Source organism: Corticium candelabrum, chromosome 17 (assembly GCF_963422355.1).
Source record: "Corticium candelabrum chromosome 17, ooCorCand1.1, whole genome shotgun sequence".
NCBI classification, from domain to species: domain Eukaryota; kingdom Metazoa; phylum Porifera; class Homoscleromorpha; order Homosclerophorida; family Plakinidae; genus Corticium; species Corticium candelabrum.
Genome location: NC_085101.1, coordinates 3,169,140 through 3,184,470, shown reverse-complemented (window position 1 = coordinate 3,184,470; position 15,331 = coordinate 3,169,140). Strand labels below are relative to the sequence as shown.

The window sequence follows — 15,331 nt, the reverse complement described above, 5'->3', positions numbered from 1 at the left end:
AAACCAGGGAAACAAAACGCATGCCAACTGTGCCTGTCAAGAATAAATGCAAAATTCCTTCCATATGGAATGGTAATTGTTTGGTATGTAAGTGCCCAAACCAATCATTACCCAAGCCAAAAAGAGATGCAGTATTTACCAATTCCAGGCAGTGTCAAAGAGATGGTTTCACAAAAACTAGCAATGGGTGTGACAACCGAAATAATTCTTAATGGTGGATTGTAGCTTTTAATTCCTGTAATGTCACATATTAAAGCTGAAGCTTATTTCTACAAAAGCCGGGTTTGCCAGCAGGCTTCTATTCAGGACAGGCTTCAAGTTTAGATAAGTATTATGCAACAACCATACTACTCTAATAGTTGTAGATTCTAGTATGGAATGACTGGTGCAATTCTGTAGGAATGACTTATCATCAATCAACCTTGGCTTGTATTCAAACTGGCTACCGTGCCAGAGACAATATTTAAAACAATGGCTTCTATTTGAGACACGACTGGCTTTTCTTCAAAGTCGTCGACTTTAACATGCAACATTATGGTGTATTGTCTGGTCTGATATAGATAGTTAAGTTAAAGCTGTTTTTTGTAATAGATATATGGAGTGGCATAGGCAACAGATGTGAGAGATCATCATTCAAGGAGCTTGTGAAACAAGAACACTTTATCACCAGACAGGATGTTCACAACTTGGCACGATCAATGTCAGAGCTCAACCACTCTAATGATGCACAATCTGTCAAAGCAATTGTTGAAAAACTTGCCACAGAACAATTCAATCCAGTTTTGGGCTACAAGGAGTTTGGCGTGCATGATAACAACTTTCCTAATTTACCTACAGACTCGTTTCTCCTGATTATACAAACGAAACATCAGAAACAAATGTTTTAGAGACATAGTGCACAAGTTGTCTGTGTTGATTCAACACATAATACAAATCAGCATGACTACAAGCTCATCGCAATAATGATAAGAGATGATTACGGTCAAGGTATCTAGATATAAATATTTATCTATAAATGTTTACTCACCACAAATGAGAGTACACTCTTTCCTACTTCTTGTAACTTTGCACTTTGTAGGGAAAACTGTAGCTTGGGCAATCAGCAGCAAAGAGGAAACTGCACACATGATCTACTTTTTTGAAGTTGTCAAGAAAGCATCACCTGATGCAACAGTTGCAACTTTGATGAGTGATGATGGTGTGTATAAATTTAATAAGATTTGCTTACTTTGCTTTTGAGAAACTCTAATTAAATCTTCATGTGCCAGACAACGCTGCGTGGTTTGCTGCTAAAAGTGTATTTGGTAGTGGCATCAAACACCTTCTTTGCAATTGGCATGTTAACAGGTAGACCTATGTGCACAAGCAAAAATATGTAGCTAATTTGATACCATTATGTATACATATTTAGAAACATTCGCAAGAACTTGTACTGTAAAGTAAAAAACAAAGAAGACCAAGTAGCTATATATATGAGCTTCTACATCATTCTAAATGAAACAGACAAAAGTAAGTTCCATCAATATCTAAATTCATTCATGAAAACATGGTCTACCAAACAACCAAAATTTATGGAGTATATGAGACTACATTAGAACTGCAGACTAGGTAGCAAGTGTTATTACCACATTACAAATAGTGGCAATAAACAGAAACTGTTTCAGAAAAGTGGGCCATGGCATACAGAAATTTTGACCACGCAGACACTGATACAAACATGGTCTTTGAAAAGTGTGTTCTATGCATGATTAAAAATATCAAACTATTTTGACAGATAAATGAGTAAGTCATAAGAAACTGAGCATTCTAACATTTTACAGATAATCTTTAACCTAGAAAAGTTGTCAATGTTTAGCATGAGTACTACATATACTGTACTCTTATCTGTACAGTTTCCATAGCAAGCTGAAAAGACACCTTTCATATCTTGCAAACATAGCTAATAGGAGAATAGACCATCTGATCAATGTGCTACTGAAAATAGAAGAAAGCGAGTTCTTAGATTCTCGAAAGAAAGAGCACTGGAATTCAGCCAACCGTTGGACACAAAAAGAAGAGTCACGACATCACCGTGCAATGATGATTAGTGACACCGATGTAGAGGTGTAAACACAGCATATTGCAAATTACGTGGAAGTTCATTGTTTACAATGTCACTAAAGGATTGTGGCGATAGTAATTGGAGAGTCAGGTCACAGTCAATTCCAGGGAACATCTGCACTATTAAGAAGCTTAGACAAGCATGTCCTCAGTCTCATTGCACCTCCTTCAATTGCCCCGTGTATGGATGCTGTCGGGATATGTACGAATGCAGTTGCTTTGACTTTGCTACTAGTCATCTATGTAAACATATTCATAAAGTATGTGCCATATCTACCAGCCATTCTACAGATCCTGATGAAGACACTGCAGAGAATGATTGTGAAGCCAATCATCCAAACAGCCATCCTCAAGTTCAGGTCAATAGTCAAAACCCAACGGTTCTTTCTGTACCAGCAGAAGACCCACAAATATCTTCCAAAGGTGACCACAATTACTAGAATGAAACAGCAGAAACAATTATTTTTTATTGCCATATAACCTTGTTATAGTGACATGTAGTCAACAGTCAAACAATTAATAATTTATTGATCTGACAGTAGTATAAATTACTAATAATCTGAATAATATCAGGGCTACTTGTAAGTATAGGTTATAGACCGGTGGCGAGTGTATAAACGAAATATACCCCGCTCCGCCCACGTTGGCACGAGGGCGAAGCCCGAGTGCTAACGAGCTGGACGCAGCGGGGTGTATTCGTTTATACACTTGCCAAAAGGTCTATAACCGACTTGTAGCACCCAGATGAGGCGATGATATCCTTGCACAAACAATTCACATCTTGATAAGCCAGCAGCCCAGGCAGTTATACGGCCCGATTTATTGACCGGTTAATATGTAGCGGAAGTGGGATATGTCACATATTGTAAGCGAATACTGGACAGTGATTGGCACAGACGAAGCTAGGGTGCTAAAATAATTATTATTTAAGGTAAGCCATTTCAATGTGATCAGCCGAATTTCACATTAGAAAAATTCTAGCTGAACTTTACTAATAATAACAGTCAAGAATAGATTATCTATTCTATTCCAAGTAAAACCAAAAAGTCAGAATTCACTTTTCAAACAGCTATCAAATTTTCAACAAAGCTACACAAACATCCTGACCATTAATTCAACTAATTAAAAAAACATTCAATGTCTGACCAGTTGTAATTGGCTCTGACAATTGATCCAGTATTGAAGCGACTTACCCATATTTTTTAATAAAAAGTTAGATGCAATTGTTTATTGTAAACCAACTGACATACACAAGCAGATGATCTTTGGACTATGTAGTTTAGATGTCCTAGTAGTGAAATAAGGAATTATCATAATATTACTTGGCAGACAGATAGATAAACAACACTATAAAGAGACTAACGAGATGTTATGCTTTGCAGCAAGTGCAACACAACTCAATTTGGTGACAACACTTGTCACACGATATGCCAAAGAATTGAATAAGGCAATTTTAACATTATTGTATTTGCCAAATGTACTGTCTCACCTCAAAAAGCAGAATTAACAAGCAGACTTGATCAGCATACACCATCTGCAGCAATGTACAAGAAAACAAAAAAAAGTGGCTCCAGGAAAGAAGAATGAACAGCAAGTCAAAGGATTTTACAGAGTGTCAGCAAAGAAAGGTAGAAAACGAAAGACAGATGTGTTATAGTATCAGAGCTTGCCTTACGAGGTGTTTCACATATAGCCAACTTGTATGTTTGTCAACTTAGAGCTCCAGACCTGCAAGAAACCAAAAGGATAAAAGATATTGTCCATAGGGTAAGTTTCATAGTTAGTTCTAATTAATGACGTTTCATGACATTGCAATAAAAGACCTGTTGACAGGACACAGACCATTTCCACATGTTGACTGATGATGAACCTGAAGCATCTGAATGTTCCATGGTGGGCATTGTACATCTACAGTTTGTTTCTTTCAACAAACCAATTTGAAAGATAGCACCTGTTCATTACATTACAGGTGTCTGATCATACTTATGCAAGAGCTAGTCCCGCTGCTGTAAGCAACAATACCTCACTACATAAAGAAGACTTCTTCATAACTTACGTTCATGTAACTGTAGGTAATTGATTATACTCATGAACTGACTGGCGACACATCTACAGTGATCAGAAGACCTGTTCCTACCCCTCATTGTGTGCAAGTTGGCAAAGGAACAAAGATTGATTGGATAACAAAAGAAATGCGAAAGCAGATGGAAAAACGAGGAAACAATCAGTTTGTATAATGTGGTTTAATTAATACATCAGCATTCCTGTGTAACATCTAGTTATCTAGTTGAATAGTAGTTTACTGTGTTTGTTCCACAGTATTTCAATCCTCTCCAATTTATCAACAGAATACACATTCTATTTGCTATTTATTTATTATTTGTAAACATTTGAGACATCTAAAACATCACACACACGCACACACGTACGCACACAAAATAACAGTTAGCTTGGCTGCTACCAGAGTATACTTTGTATTAGATGTTTACATGCACAATCCCTATGCTAGCTAAACTTACACGCAACTCGCTTCAAAAGTTGATAATAGCAGAAAGACCTCCGACGCCAACGAACTTAGGTGTACGTGTACAGCACTGTACACCATGCATGATGCTGTATGTACACTCAGTGCGATGTGAAGCGCGCTACAACGTAAAGGTACACTATGAACACGTGCTATGTAAAGCACACTAAGAGTCCATGGTGACATTTAACGGGCATCGTTTTGTTTTGATTAGCCTCGTACCCAAGCCCTCTTTCGCGCAAGAGGGCCTGGGTACGAGGCTAGGTTTTCATTGCAATCATAAAGACTCAAATGTCCTTCAGTACGTGCGCACGTGAGTAAGTTTACGCCTTCTGCAACCGGTCTAGACAAAAGAACACACGTAACTTCGCGTCGCTTCGCGTCGGGTAGCGTCGCGTCGAGTAGCGTCGCGTCGCGTCTGAATAAAAGCAAATCCTATGTCGGAAACGGACTCCTTTGACGCGACGCGACGTGGTTGTTTTGTAACTAGTTCTAGGTTGCACTCGCGCAAACAGCTTGTGCATGACGTCATAAGTAGACAAAGTCCAGTATGTGCACGAGTCTATTGCGCAGTAATTGTTCAGAGCGATGGCAGAGCTTTCCAATTCTATCGAGTTACAGCCAATCATATCTCAGCCACCGAACCACGATCTCGATGATTCCTCCCAACATGTCTCCCCTGGTTATCCAGAAGTACCAACTACCGTCCCCAGACAGGTTCAGATGTTGCTATATATAGACTACTATTACGTAACCCGACAACGTGTTTCTGATCTATAGGTGACAGACTATCTGCCACTGTCTCTGTGTACCATGATGTACTGCTTCTTTCCAATTGGGCTATGTGCTCTCCTGTACTCAATTAGGGTAACGATATCAAAATCTATTTTTAGCATTAATTTTTTGAGTGAGTGATGCGGGGAAATAAGCCACGCCTCTTACCCACACGTCATCCCTACTGTTATCTCTATTAGGCCTGTAGTCATAAAGTAGTAGAGTTGAAAATTAATATTATTTACTTAGTGAATTGATCGTGCTTAGCACTAAGTTTTGCAACAAGTCGTAAATAGAACTAGACACTAAACTATGCTATTCTGAATGCCTTGACGATGGACTGTAGTGACGTCAACAAAAACTAAATATATAAAATATTTTATTTAGGTATTCCTTATTTCGGAAGTCGTAGAAATCAAAGACTGACGAAAGTACAAATTTTAAAAAGTAGTGGAGTTGAAACCCAGCCAATTCTACGAGTGACTACAGGCCTGCCTACGTCTTTGTTGTGCGCGCCATCTACGTCTATTCTTTCGCGTTTTTGTATGTAGTGACTTTGTAGCTCTCTAGACGGTTTTTCAATTTTCTAGGTTCGCGAGGCCAATTTGGTTGGTGACCAAACTCGAGCGCAGCGAGCATCTCGTATTGCCTGTGTACTGAACGTCTTGGCAGTTATTTTCGCTGGGATCACTGTCGTAGTCATTATGTTTTCAGTGATAGCTTGCGCGAGTGAATACTCGAGTTGTTGAATTGGAATGGAAAGCTCCATTCTCGTTGAGATTATGTAATTTACTGTTGAGTTTAGAGTATAGCTAACAAAATCTGATATATATATATATATATATATATATATATATATATATATATATATATATATATATAGATATATAGATATATAGATATATAGATATATAGATATATGTAAGTTTTGCAGTTATATCTGATTTTAGCAATAACTTTACTGTATACATATCCTAAATCCTAAATATTAAGAGCTGCCTCTCAGAGGACAGACCCCCAGCGGCTAAGCTGGGCCCAGTGAGCTACTCGGAAAACTGTGGGTCTGTGCTAGCAAACTCCTTGAGCAGGGCCAATCACTCGCAGAATCCATATCACTGACTTGTAAAGCCAACTGTGGTGTGAACACCCGAAGTCTCACCAGGACTCTAGTGGCTAGTCGACCCCTGTGTTGAGAGAAGCAAATGTGTGTTAGCTTCTTGAACCTGCAACCATTTAAGGTCCCGGATGTGAACACGTCATATGATAACTCTAACCAACTGAGCTATCGCACCACATCTAGTAATCTCCAAGTACATCGTATGCTCTGAATCCCAGGGAGGCCACGCGGCACTGCAATCGTTCTCAGTCCAACAGGTCCTCAGAAGGATGGCTCCATTGAAGATTGCAGCCTAGCGTGACTTTAACGTAGCTCCTTGGTGCTTTTGCTTTATGATCATCTGAAACACATATAAGGTACAAAGCTAAAATTCTAACTGCAGCAACATAAGCAGAACAATTGTAATCTAATAGAAATCTGATAGAAGAATCGTTGTGAGATATTGTCTAATGTTCCATTTCCACAAGGTAGCGGTGAAGCCTTATCTAAGGATTCTGTTGCATTCGACGATTGTAGCTAAACTTGAATAGGCCTGTCGACTTACTGGAGTGCTTGAATTAAGATCAAATCACAACCAGACAAGTGTAAACAAACTTACCGAGTCTTGGTGTCTGTCTTCTGTTTTAACACTCCTTCTACCTGATTGCTGTCGTACATTATATGGTTTGAGTCTTGTAGAGCAGTAGAGGGTATAGTTGGCATTAACATCACCACTCCTTTTCAAATAATAGGTATGGTTGCCATTCTTCTCAGTGATTTCGTATGGTCATGACCATGCTTCTTCTGTTTTGCTTCCTTGGCAAGAGAGTTTCTTCATACTTCTTAGTACCATGTCTCCAATCTTACATACATATATCCACAACAAACATTGGTGGGATTGCATAGTTTTGAAAGAGTAAGAACATTTACTTTGTACTCGCCTTTTCTGTGTCTGGCATCATACTGAGCTTCCTGACGTTGTTGTGCCACTGATATGTTTTCTTGACTTCTATATCTATTGTCTTTCTCAGCAGGACCATTTCCTCAATTGCTGCAACAAGATCCTCGGCAGATAGATAAATTGTACGTGTATCATCAGTCAAGTTTTCTAGACAATAAATCTACCATAGTGTGTGTGTGTGTGTGTGTGTGTGTGTGTGTGAGAGAGAGAGAGAGAGAGAGAGAGAGAGAGAGAGGAGAGGGAGGGAGGGAGGGAGGGAGGGAGGGAGAGAGGGGAGATGAGGCAGACAAACAAACACACTAACATAACAAATTTTTTAATAAATACAATAAAACTGTATTCCCAAGTTATAACTACTAATCATTCAAAAGCATTTTCTTGCAGCAAGATAGTAGGGAAAGCACGTATATAGTAGAAAGAGTGTGTAACTAACCTTTTTTCTCTGTAAATACATCAACTGAAAATCTTGTCTCTTGACCATAGAGCAAAAAGAATGGAAAGTACTTACTGCTATTGTAGGCAAAAACAACTTGTTCCAAATACTTTCAGCAGTCGCTTTGACTGTCTCTCTAACAATTTTCAGAAGTGACCTCTGCAGAGTTTCATTGAACTTTTCAACAAGGCCATTTGTTTGTGGATGATAGGCTGTAGATATAATGTGATTTACTCGAGTCAGCTTGAACAACTCCATTCAGACTGTTTGCAAACTCTCTTTTTTGGTCAGACATTATGTGAACAGGCAGTACGTGCCGACAGAGCAATGTAGCAAGAAATTGAGCTACTCCGGATGCAGATTTAGTACACAGAGCACCAGCCTCTGCCCATTTGGTGTAGTAGTCAATGCAAGTCAGAATATACCTAATACAAAAATAGGTGTACAAATCTACTAAGTTTCACATTTCAATACTTTTGTTTATATAGAACTAGTTGTATAAAACAAGCATGCTTAAAGTAAGATATTTAATGATATTGGTTTATACTTAACAGAACAAACTCCATATTAATTTGTTCTTACTTTCTATATAAGCTTCATGATAACCAATATTTATCAGTTAATATATCTGTCTGTGTCTGTGTCTGTCTGTCTGTCTGTCTGTCTGTCTGTCTGCCTGTCTGTCCGTCAAAGATGTTTCGCTATTGATAAAGAACTTTAACTCTACATGACATTGAAATGAAAACAACTATGCTAGTGTCCGACATGAGAGTGTCTGATATCTGTCTGTCTGTCTGTCTGTCTGTCTGTCTGTCTGTCTGTCTGTCTGTCTGTCTGTCTGGGAGTAGATAGAGACATTCAGTGTTTTACTCATTAGCAATAGTCTCGGACTACAAGTAGAACATTTCATTTTAACAATAACTGTTTGTAGTAGTGAAGATTGTTGACAATAAACTTGATTCTGTCTGTCTGTCTGTCTGTCTGTCCGTCCGTCCGTCCGTCCGTCTATCTGTCTACCTGTCTGCCTGTCTGCCTGCCTGCCTGTCTGTCTGTCTGTCTGTCTGCGTGTCTGTTCGTATTGTTTGATAGTCTGTTTTTATGTATGTCTGTATAAGTATGCGTGTTATAATGCGGTATGTATTAATTCATGCAATTTTGTATGTAGTGCATATAGTATCTTTAGATATGTATAGACAAGTGTGTATTGTCATTGGATACAATTGCAACCTGTATGCACACATGCTGAATTCATAAAACCTCACTTGTGACCAAAATTAGTAACAAGCAGTGGACCAACAAGATCAATCCCAATTCTATGCCATGGTCTCTGCATTTTGATTGATTTGAGTTCTGACAACGTCTTCCTAGACTTCATATTTGCCTAGATCACACGTCTCAATGACTAACAATGAAAACAAGTACATTAACAGTCATTTCTATTTTGTCAAATTATTATAAATTCCACGTTATAGTCATTGAATATTTAACAATCCTTGTAATTGATCGACTAATTAATTCAAACGCTTTGTATCATAATAATTTCCTAGATTTAGATTTATTTCTACTTTATTTCTATGTCATTCTATTTAATATAATTAAACGCCATACTTTGTGACACGTTGCACATGTTTTGATATAGCAATGCACGTCCTCTACCATACCATGCCAAAAATACCTTTTTGATATTTTTCTCGAGTCTTGTCTCTCCCAAGGTGACAGCCGCCTAGAGTGTCATCATGAATTGACTGCAAGATCTGTTGTTGTCTTTCAAAGTTTGCAATCCATTGTCGTTTACTGTTTTCTTTCTCTTCGTTGTACCACAGGATACCGTGCTGCATAGATATCCGAGCTTGTGTAAACCTTCCATAATGACCCTCTTCCTGCTTTCTGTCACTCCTTCTACATACATCCCATCTTCAGGGTCTGTCAAATAGCGAGAGGCTTCTTCGTAACTCACAGGATTCCTGCAACCGGACATCGTTTCGCTTGTGAATACGTCCGGGAATAGAGAGAGAACAAAACTCTAACCTCTAGCCCAACTATGGAATCAATTAATCAATCAATAGTCGATCTGCCAGTGTTCTTGGTGAGCGCAAGTCTCTTATAGACATTCAAACTTGTATATCGACATTTTCTAAATTAACCTTGACCTGCATGTTTGTTTATTTTAGTGACATTTGTCTATTATGTATACTAATTAGAGTATTTAGTCAAGAGCATAATTTTCATTAGAGTGTTTTAGTATACGTGTTATGTATATAGTAGAACAGGGCTCAGTGAAAGGTCAGTACACTGTACCTGTACAAATACAATCATCATTTATTTCAATTCACACACATAATATAGCTATAACAGCTAATCAATCAATTGAACGGAACCAATTGTGTTACTATATAACCTACTGGATGGTCATGCAACTTAGATAAAGTATCCATGTTTTTTAGCAGCAGTCAGCATAGTTCCTAAAACATTGAAGTCATGTTAAACATTTGAGTCATGGAGAACAGAAACCTCAATAAATCATTCTTTCTACTCTTGTTTGCTAAATATCTGTTCAGTTGAATTCTACTTTTCGTTCTGTTTGTATTGGAAAATTGCACAATATCTGCACTTTGTCCTTCTCTTGGAATTTCTCTCTGCTGCTAAATCATACCATGCATGATCAAACTTTAAAACAAAATGACGAGCAACATGGAAGTAGAACAATTCTGCAACACCATGCACACAGTGCCACACACACACACAGTGCCACACACACACACACACACACACACACACACACACACACACACACACACACACACACACACACGCACACGGCACTTTGTGCCAACGACGTTTCAAAAAATTTCTTTGCTATCATCTGGTCGCTATGACGTCGACCCCATCCTGAATAGAAGCACCTGCGTTCACGTTCCATGTCTCAGGCAATCAACAGACGCATCCCTAGCACAGTCCATGTGATCCAAATCTAGTTCGATCACTGCAGGGAATCCGAGGAAGAGACTGTGCGCGGAACCGCAAAGCTCTGACTATGCGTTAGCGCTAAATCCGCTACTGCGCTAGGACCTAATCCGAGAAGAGAAATGATCCGATGTAGGCGCGATGTGCTAGCGCAGAATGTCTTTCGGTAGAAGTCCATTAGCAAGCAGATCTATTTGACGACCGGACCTAATCTGCTGCTCCGGCGTTGTCGTGTTATACGGGAACCGGGCACGACGGCGCGAGAGGGTCTGGTACGAGGCTAGGTTTACATTGATGTCCGTTAAATGTCACCATGGACTCTTAGTGTGCGTTACCGATATTGTAGCGCGAGTGATCAGATGTAGCTAGTGGGCGTATCAGGACAATGCGCGCGCAATTCAACCCTTGCCGCCAAACTACTTCGCGTAGAAGTCACTGGCCGCTTGTCTTTGCGTGCGTAGGAGACTTACCGGTACGCAAACAATAATATAAAAGTGATTATCGCACACTATGAGTGTTTTCTTTTGAAATCTATCTAAGACTTTGTGACTCAGTTATGGAAGACGGACTAGCAATGTTCTTCTGTAAACGTCTACTATGTAAACGCTTGTTTATTTCTGACGCATTACTAAAAGAACACGAAAAAGACCACAGAATGGTAATTTTGTCTATTCATAGACGTCTCTAGCAGGAACTAGTCTCTAGAGGTATACAGGTGCAGTACTGAGTCTGAGAGTCGGTCTTTTATTGCTGTGACAATGTAGATATTACTACTGTACACCACAATAAATGTGTTTATATAAAATCTTACAGCTTGACGCCTAAAATGTGGCTAGAGTCTCCTTGATGAGTTTACTCATAGGTAGATATCGACTTGTCATAAGACTGTAATTACACTGTCTATTGTCTGTGTCAGTTTGTATGTACGTATGTATGCATGCTCATCTGCCTGTATATCTGTCTGTATGCAGGTGTGTATATGTACGTTTGTACATGACTGCATGTAAAAAGTTGTATTTAGTAGTTTATTGTAAATATAGTTTGAAACTCAATTAGTTTTAAAAATTGCTTGTAGTTGTTTGTTGGAGACGGAGCGACTCTTTTGCTAAATACACAAATGGATATAAAGTTGTCACGACTTTAATAAAACAGAAAAAAGTATGTATGTATATATGTCTGGTTTGTAAATTTTTATTCTGTAAAGTCCATACTATAAACTTTTCTGTAATTGTTGTTGTTGTCTTTGCCACACACACACACACACACACACACACACACACACACACACACACACACACACACACACACGCACAAACAGACAAACACACACACACACACACACACACAAACATCAAGATACTTATGATCGCGTAACATATTAGTAGTTTCCTAGAGTGGCATTGTATTAGACCATGTTAGCATTTGAGTATGTCATTTCAATGTAAAAAATTACAGTATGCTGGGTAAATTTGGTAAAACCCAAAAACAATAATTATTGATTTAGTAAGTTCCAAATACAAAGAAGTCAACTGAGTAATGCAGACTACATTTAAACCTTTCAACAGGTGATGGTTGCAAGCAACATTCATCTGTTTAACATCGTTGTTGAACAGGTTGAATCTATGACAGGTTCTACATCGCATTGTGCACTGTTTTAGTGTCAATCCTATTCATCGCAGCCATTGTTAACAACGGAGAGAAATCGCTGGAAGGGGGTCCTGACTAGAGTGTTACCTTTAATGCACGCGTTATGTGTTTTTATTTGTACGGTGTGGCTCCATAACGCAAATAGAAGCCACCCGAAACAAATTTGCGGCGCACCGTACGTCGGAACAAATCCGCTACTACACCGGACAAATTCGCCCTTTGAGGTTTTCCTGAAAGTCACACCTAGACAACGACCAGGATGTGCACGGGTTTATTGATTGCGCAGTCAGTTGTTCAGCGCGATGACGAAGCTGTCCGAGTCTATCGACTTACAGCCCATCACATCTCAGCCACCAATAGACGATTTCGATGCTTTCTCGCAGCCTGTCATCCCAGGTAAAGAACTACCGACCGTCCGCCGTCAGGTTCAGATGTTGCTATATTTAGACTCTAATACTACGTACCGGACAACGTGTTTCTGATCTCTAGGTGAGAGACTATCTGTCACTGTCTCTGTTTACCATGATGTATTGCTGCTTTCCAATTGGGCTATTTGCTTTCTTTTACTCACTGAAGGTAATGATATCAACATCTATTTTTAGCATACTTTTGTGAGTGAGTGATGCATGGAAATAGGCCAGGCCCTTTACCTGCACGTCATCCCGACTGTTTCTCTATCAGGCCTGTAGTCATAATGTAGTAGAGTTGAAAATTAATTTTAATTACTTAAAGAAATGGTCGTGCTTAGTACTAAGTTTTGCGACAAATTGTAAATAGAACTAGACACTAAGTTATGCTATTCTGAATGCCTTGACGATGGACTGTAGTAACGTCATCAAAAAGGTAAATATATAAAATATTATATAATCGGGTATTACTTATTTCGGAAGTCCTAGAAATCAAAGACTGACGATAGTACAAATTTTGAAAAGTAGTGGAGTTGAATCCAGCCAATTCTATGAGTGACTACGGGCCTGCCTCTGTCTTTGTTGTGTGCACTATCTACGTCTATTCTTCACGTTTCTGTATGTAATGAGTTGTAGCTCTCTAGGCGGTATTTTCAATTTTTCAGGTTCGCGAGGCCAATTTGCTTGGTGACCAAACTCAAGCGCAGCGAGCATCTCGTATTGTCCGTATACTGAACGTAGTGTCAGTTATTGTCGGTTTTGTCACTATTGGAATCCTTGTGCTTGTGGTATTATTAGCAGCCTGAACACTCGAATTGTTGAACTGCAAGGCAAAGTTTTATTCTAGTTGATATTGCGTGATTTACTTTTGAGTCTAGAGTATACCGTATCTACCAAAGTCTGAAATATGTTTTGCATATATATCTGCTTTTTAGCAGTAACTTTACTGTAAACATATAGTAATCAGCTTACCAATCAAATAGTACAATTTGTGAAATATTGCGGTATCACTCAGTTGCAAACAAGTGTTCTCTCTCCATACAACAAACTAGCGTTTAATAGCTACCCTCGTGTTAGTTGTGTGTGTATTTATGTGTGTGTGTGTGTGTGTGTGTGTGTGTGTGTGTGTTTGTGTGTGTGTGTGTGTGTGTGTGTGTGTGTGTGTGTGTGTGTGTGTGTGTGTGTGTATATGTGTGTGTGTGTGTGTGTGTGTGTGTGTGTGTGTGTGTGTGTGTGTGTGTGCGCATACATTGTTGAGGTCATGCTTGCTTGCGTGCGTGTTGCGCGCTATGTGCGTGCTCGCTATCGCTAATTTAACTTACACACACAAACAAACACACACACACACACACACACACACACACACACACACACACACACACACACATACATACACGCACACACACACACACATTTAAAATTGATCGACAAAAATATCGGCTCATGTATGTATTCTTAATCAACATTGTAAAGCAAGTGATACATCTCAGACTTGCGCAATCCCACTCAGTAATAGCAGGATGGCCGATGTTCCTTCCCAGTCTATTGATCATGGCAGCGTGTATACGCCACCAGCTAACATTTCTTTTCCCCGCCAAAATTACGTGCAGTACATGTACCGACCACAAGTTGCAACGGTTATTGATCAGGTTAGTTAAATCGAATTGTTATAGTCTCGTTTAGTGTATCAATTTCTTGTGATCGCTAGAAAGTAATCCAACCGAAAGACTACATTGTTCTTTCGTTTTTTACTACATTCTGCTGTTGCTTTCCACTCTGATTTATAGCTCTAATGCTATCTGCAAGAGTATGTTGTGAACGCAGCATGTCTCTAACGAGACTGGCTCCTCCTCTTCACGTGTACACGTAACTACCTTGTTAGGCTCGCGGATGCAAACAACTGGGAGAGTATGCTGATGCGGTGTCTGCGTCCAAGTTTGCTCTAAGATTTAATGTCGCTGCTATCATTTGCGGTGTATTTTACTGCAATAATTGTCGTAATTGAAGTGATTTACGTAGCAATTTCATTGTCGTTGGTTGATAGCTACTGAGGAAACGCAGAAGTTGAATGGTGGAAGTATCTAGAGAAGTGAATCGGGATTTGATTAAAACTTTGAGAGTGTCAGGATTTGTGTTGATTGACTATTTGTCGCTTGCTATTAATTTACCTAGAACAGGCTCGTTGGAAGCACTTCAAAAGTAGTCCGGCCTAAAGCGCGCTAAGAGGACGTGGCCGGCATATACTGGCTTACTTCCTAACGTATTTACACAACTTGTTCTTTGATACTTACTCTCACTTACAAACAATATTAATTATTGTAATACGTAACTATACGCAATGACCACTGGGCTGCGAAGATGCAATAGTAACTTACGTTTAAACTTAATTATAAAATATTAGATATTGAATGACTTACTTCAAACA

At 39.1% G+C, this 15,331-nt stretch overlaps 1 protein-coding gene and 1 long non-coding RNA gene across 2 annotated transcripts; one reads left to right on the top strand and one right to left on the bottom strand.

Moving 5' to 3' along the window:
- Window positions 1-3,592: 3,592 nt before the first annotated feature.
- Window positions 3,593-4,722, bottom strand: LOC134193545 (uncharacterized). Its single transcript, XR_009972089.1, has 3 exons — window positions 4,620-4,722; window positions 3,776-3,828; window positions 3,593-3,634 (listed from the first exon to the last, which is right to left on the bottom strand). It is a non-coding gene; the product is annotated as an uncharacterized LOC134193545 (long non-coding RNA).
- An 8,141-nt stretch (window positions 4,723-12,863) lies between these two features.
- LOC134193445 (synapse differentiation-inducing gene protein 1-like) lies at window positions 12,864-13,886 on the top strand. Its single transcript, XM_062662277.1, has 3 exons — window positions 12,864-12,895; window positions 12,989-13,075; window positions 13,572-13,886. Exons 1-3 carry the CDS (start codon window positions 12,869-12,871, stop codon window positions 13,710-13,712), a joined length of 255 nt encoding a protein of 84 aa, XP_062518261.1. The 5' UTR covers window positions 12,864-12,868; the 3' UTR covers window positions 13,713-13,886.
- The last annotated feature ends 1,445 nt before the right edge of the window (window positions 13,887-15,331 follow it).

Coding starts and splice junctions, on each gene's coding strand:
- LOC134193445 (XM_062662277.1), top strand. CDS start 12,869: ATGCTTTCTCGCAGCCTGTCATCCCAG. Junction 12,896..12,988: donor CTCGCAGCCTGTCATCCCAG/GTAAAGAACTAC, acceptor TCTGATCTCTAG/GTGAGAGACTATCTGTCACT. Junction 13,076..13,571: donor CTTTCTTTTACTCACTGAAG/GTAATGATATCA, acceptor TCAATTTTTCAG/GTTCGCGAGGCCAATTTGCT.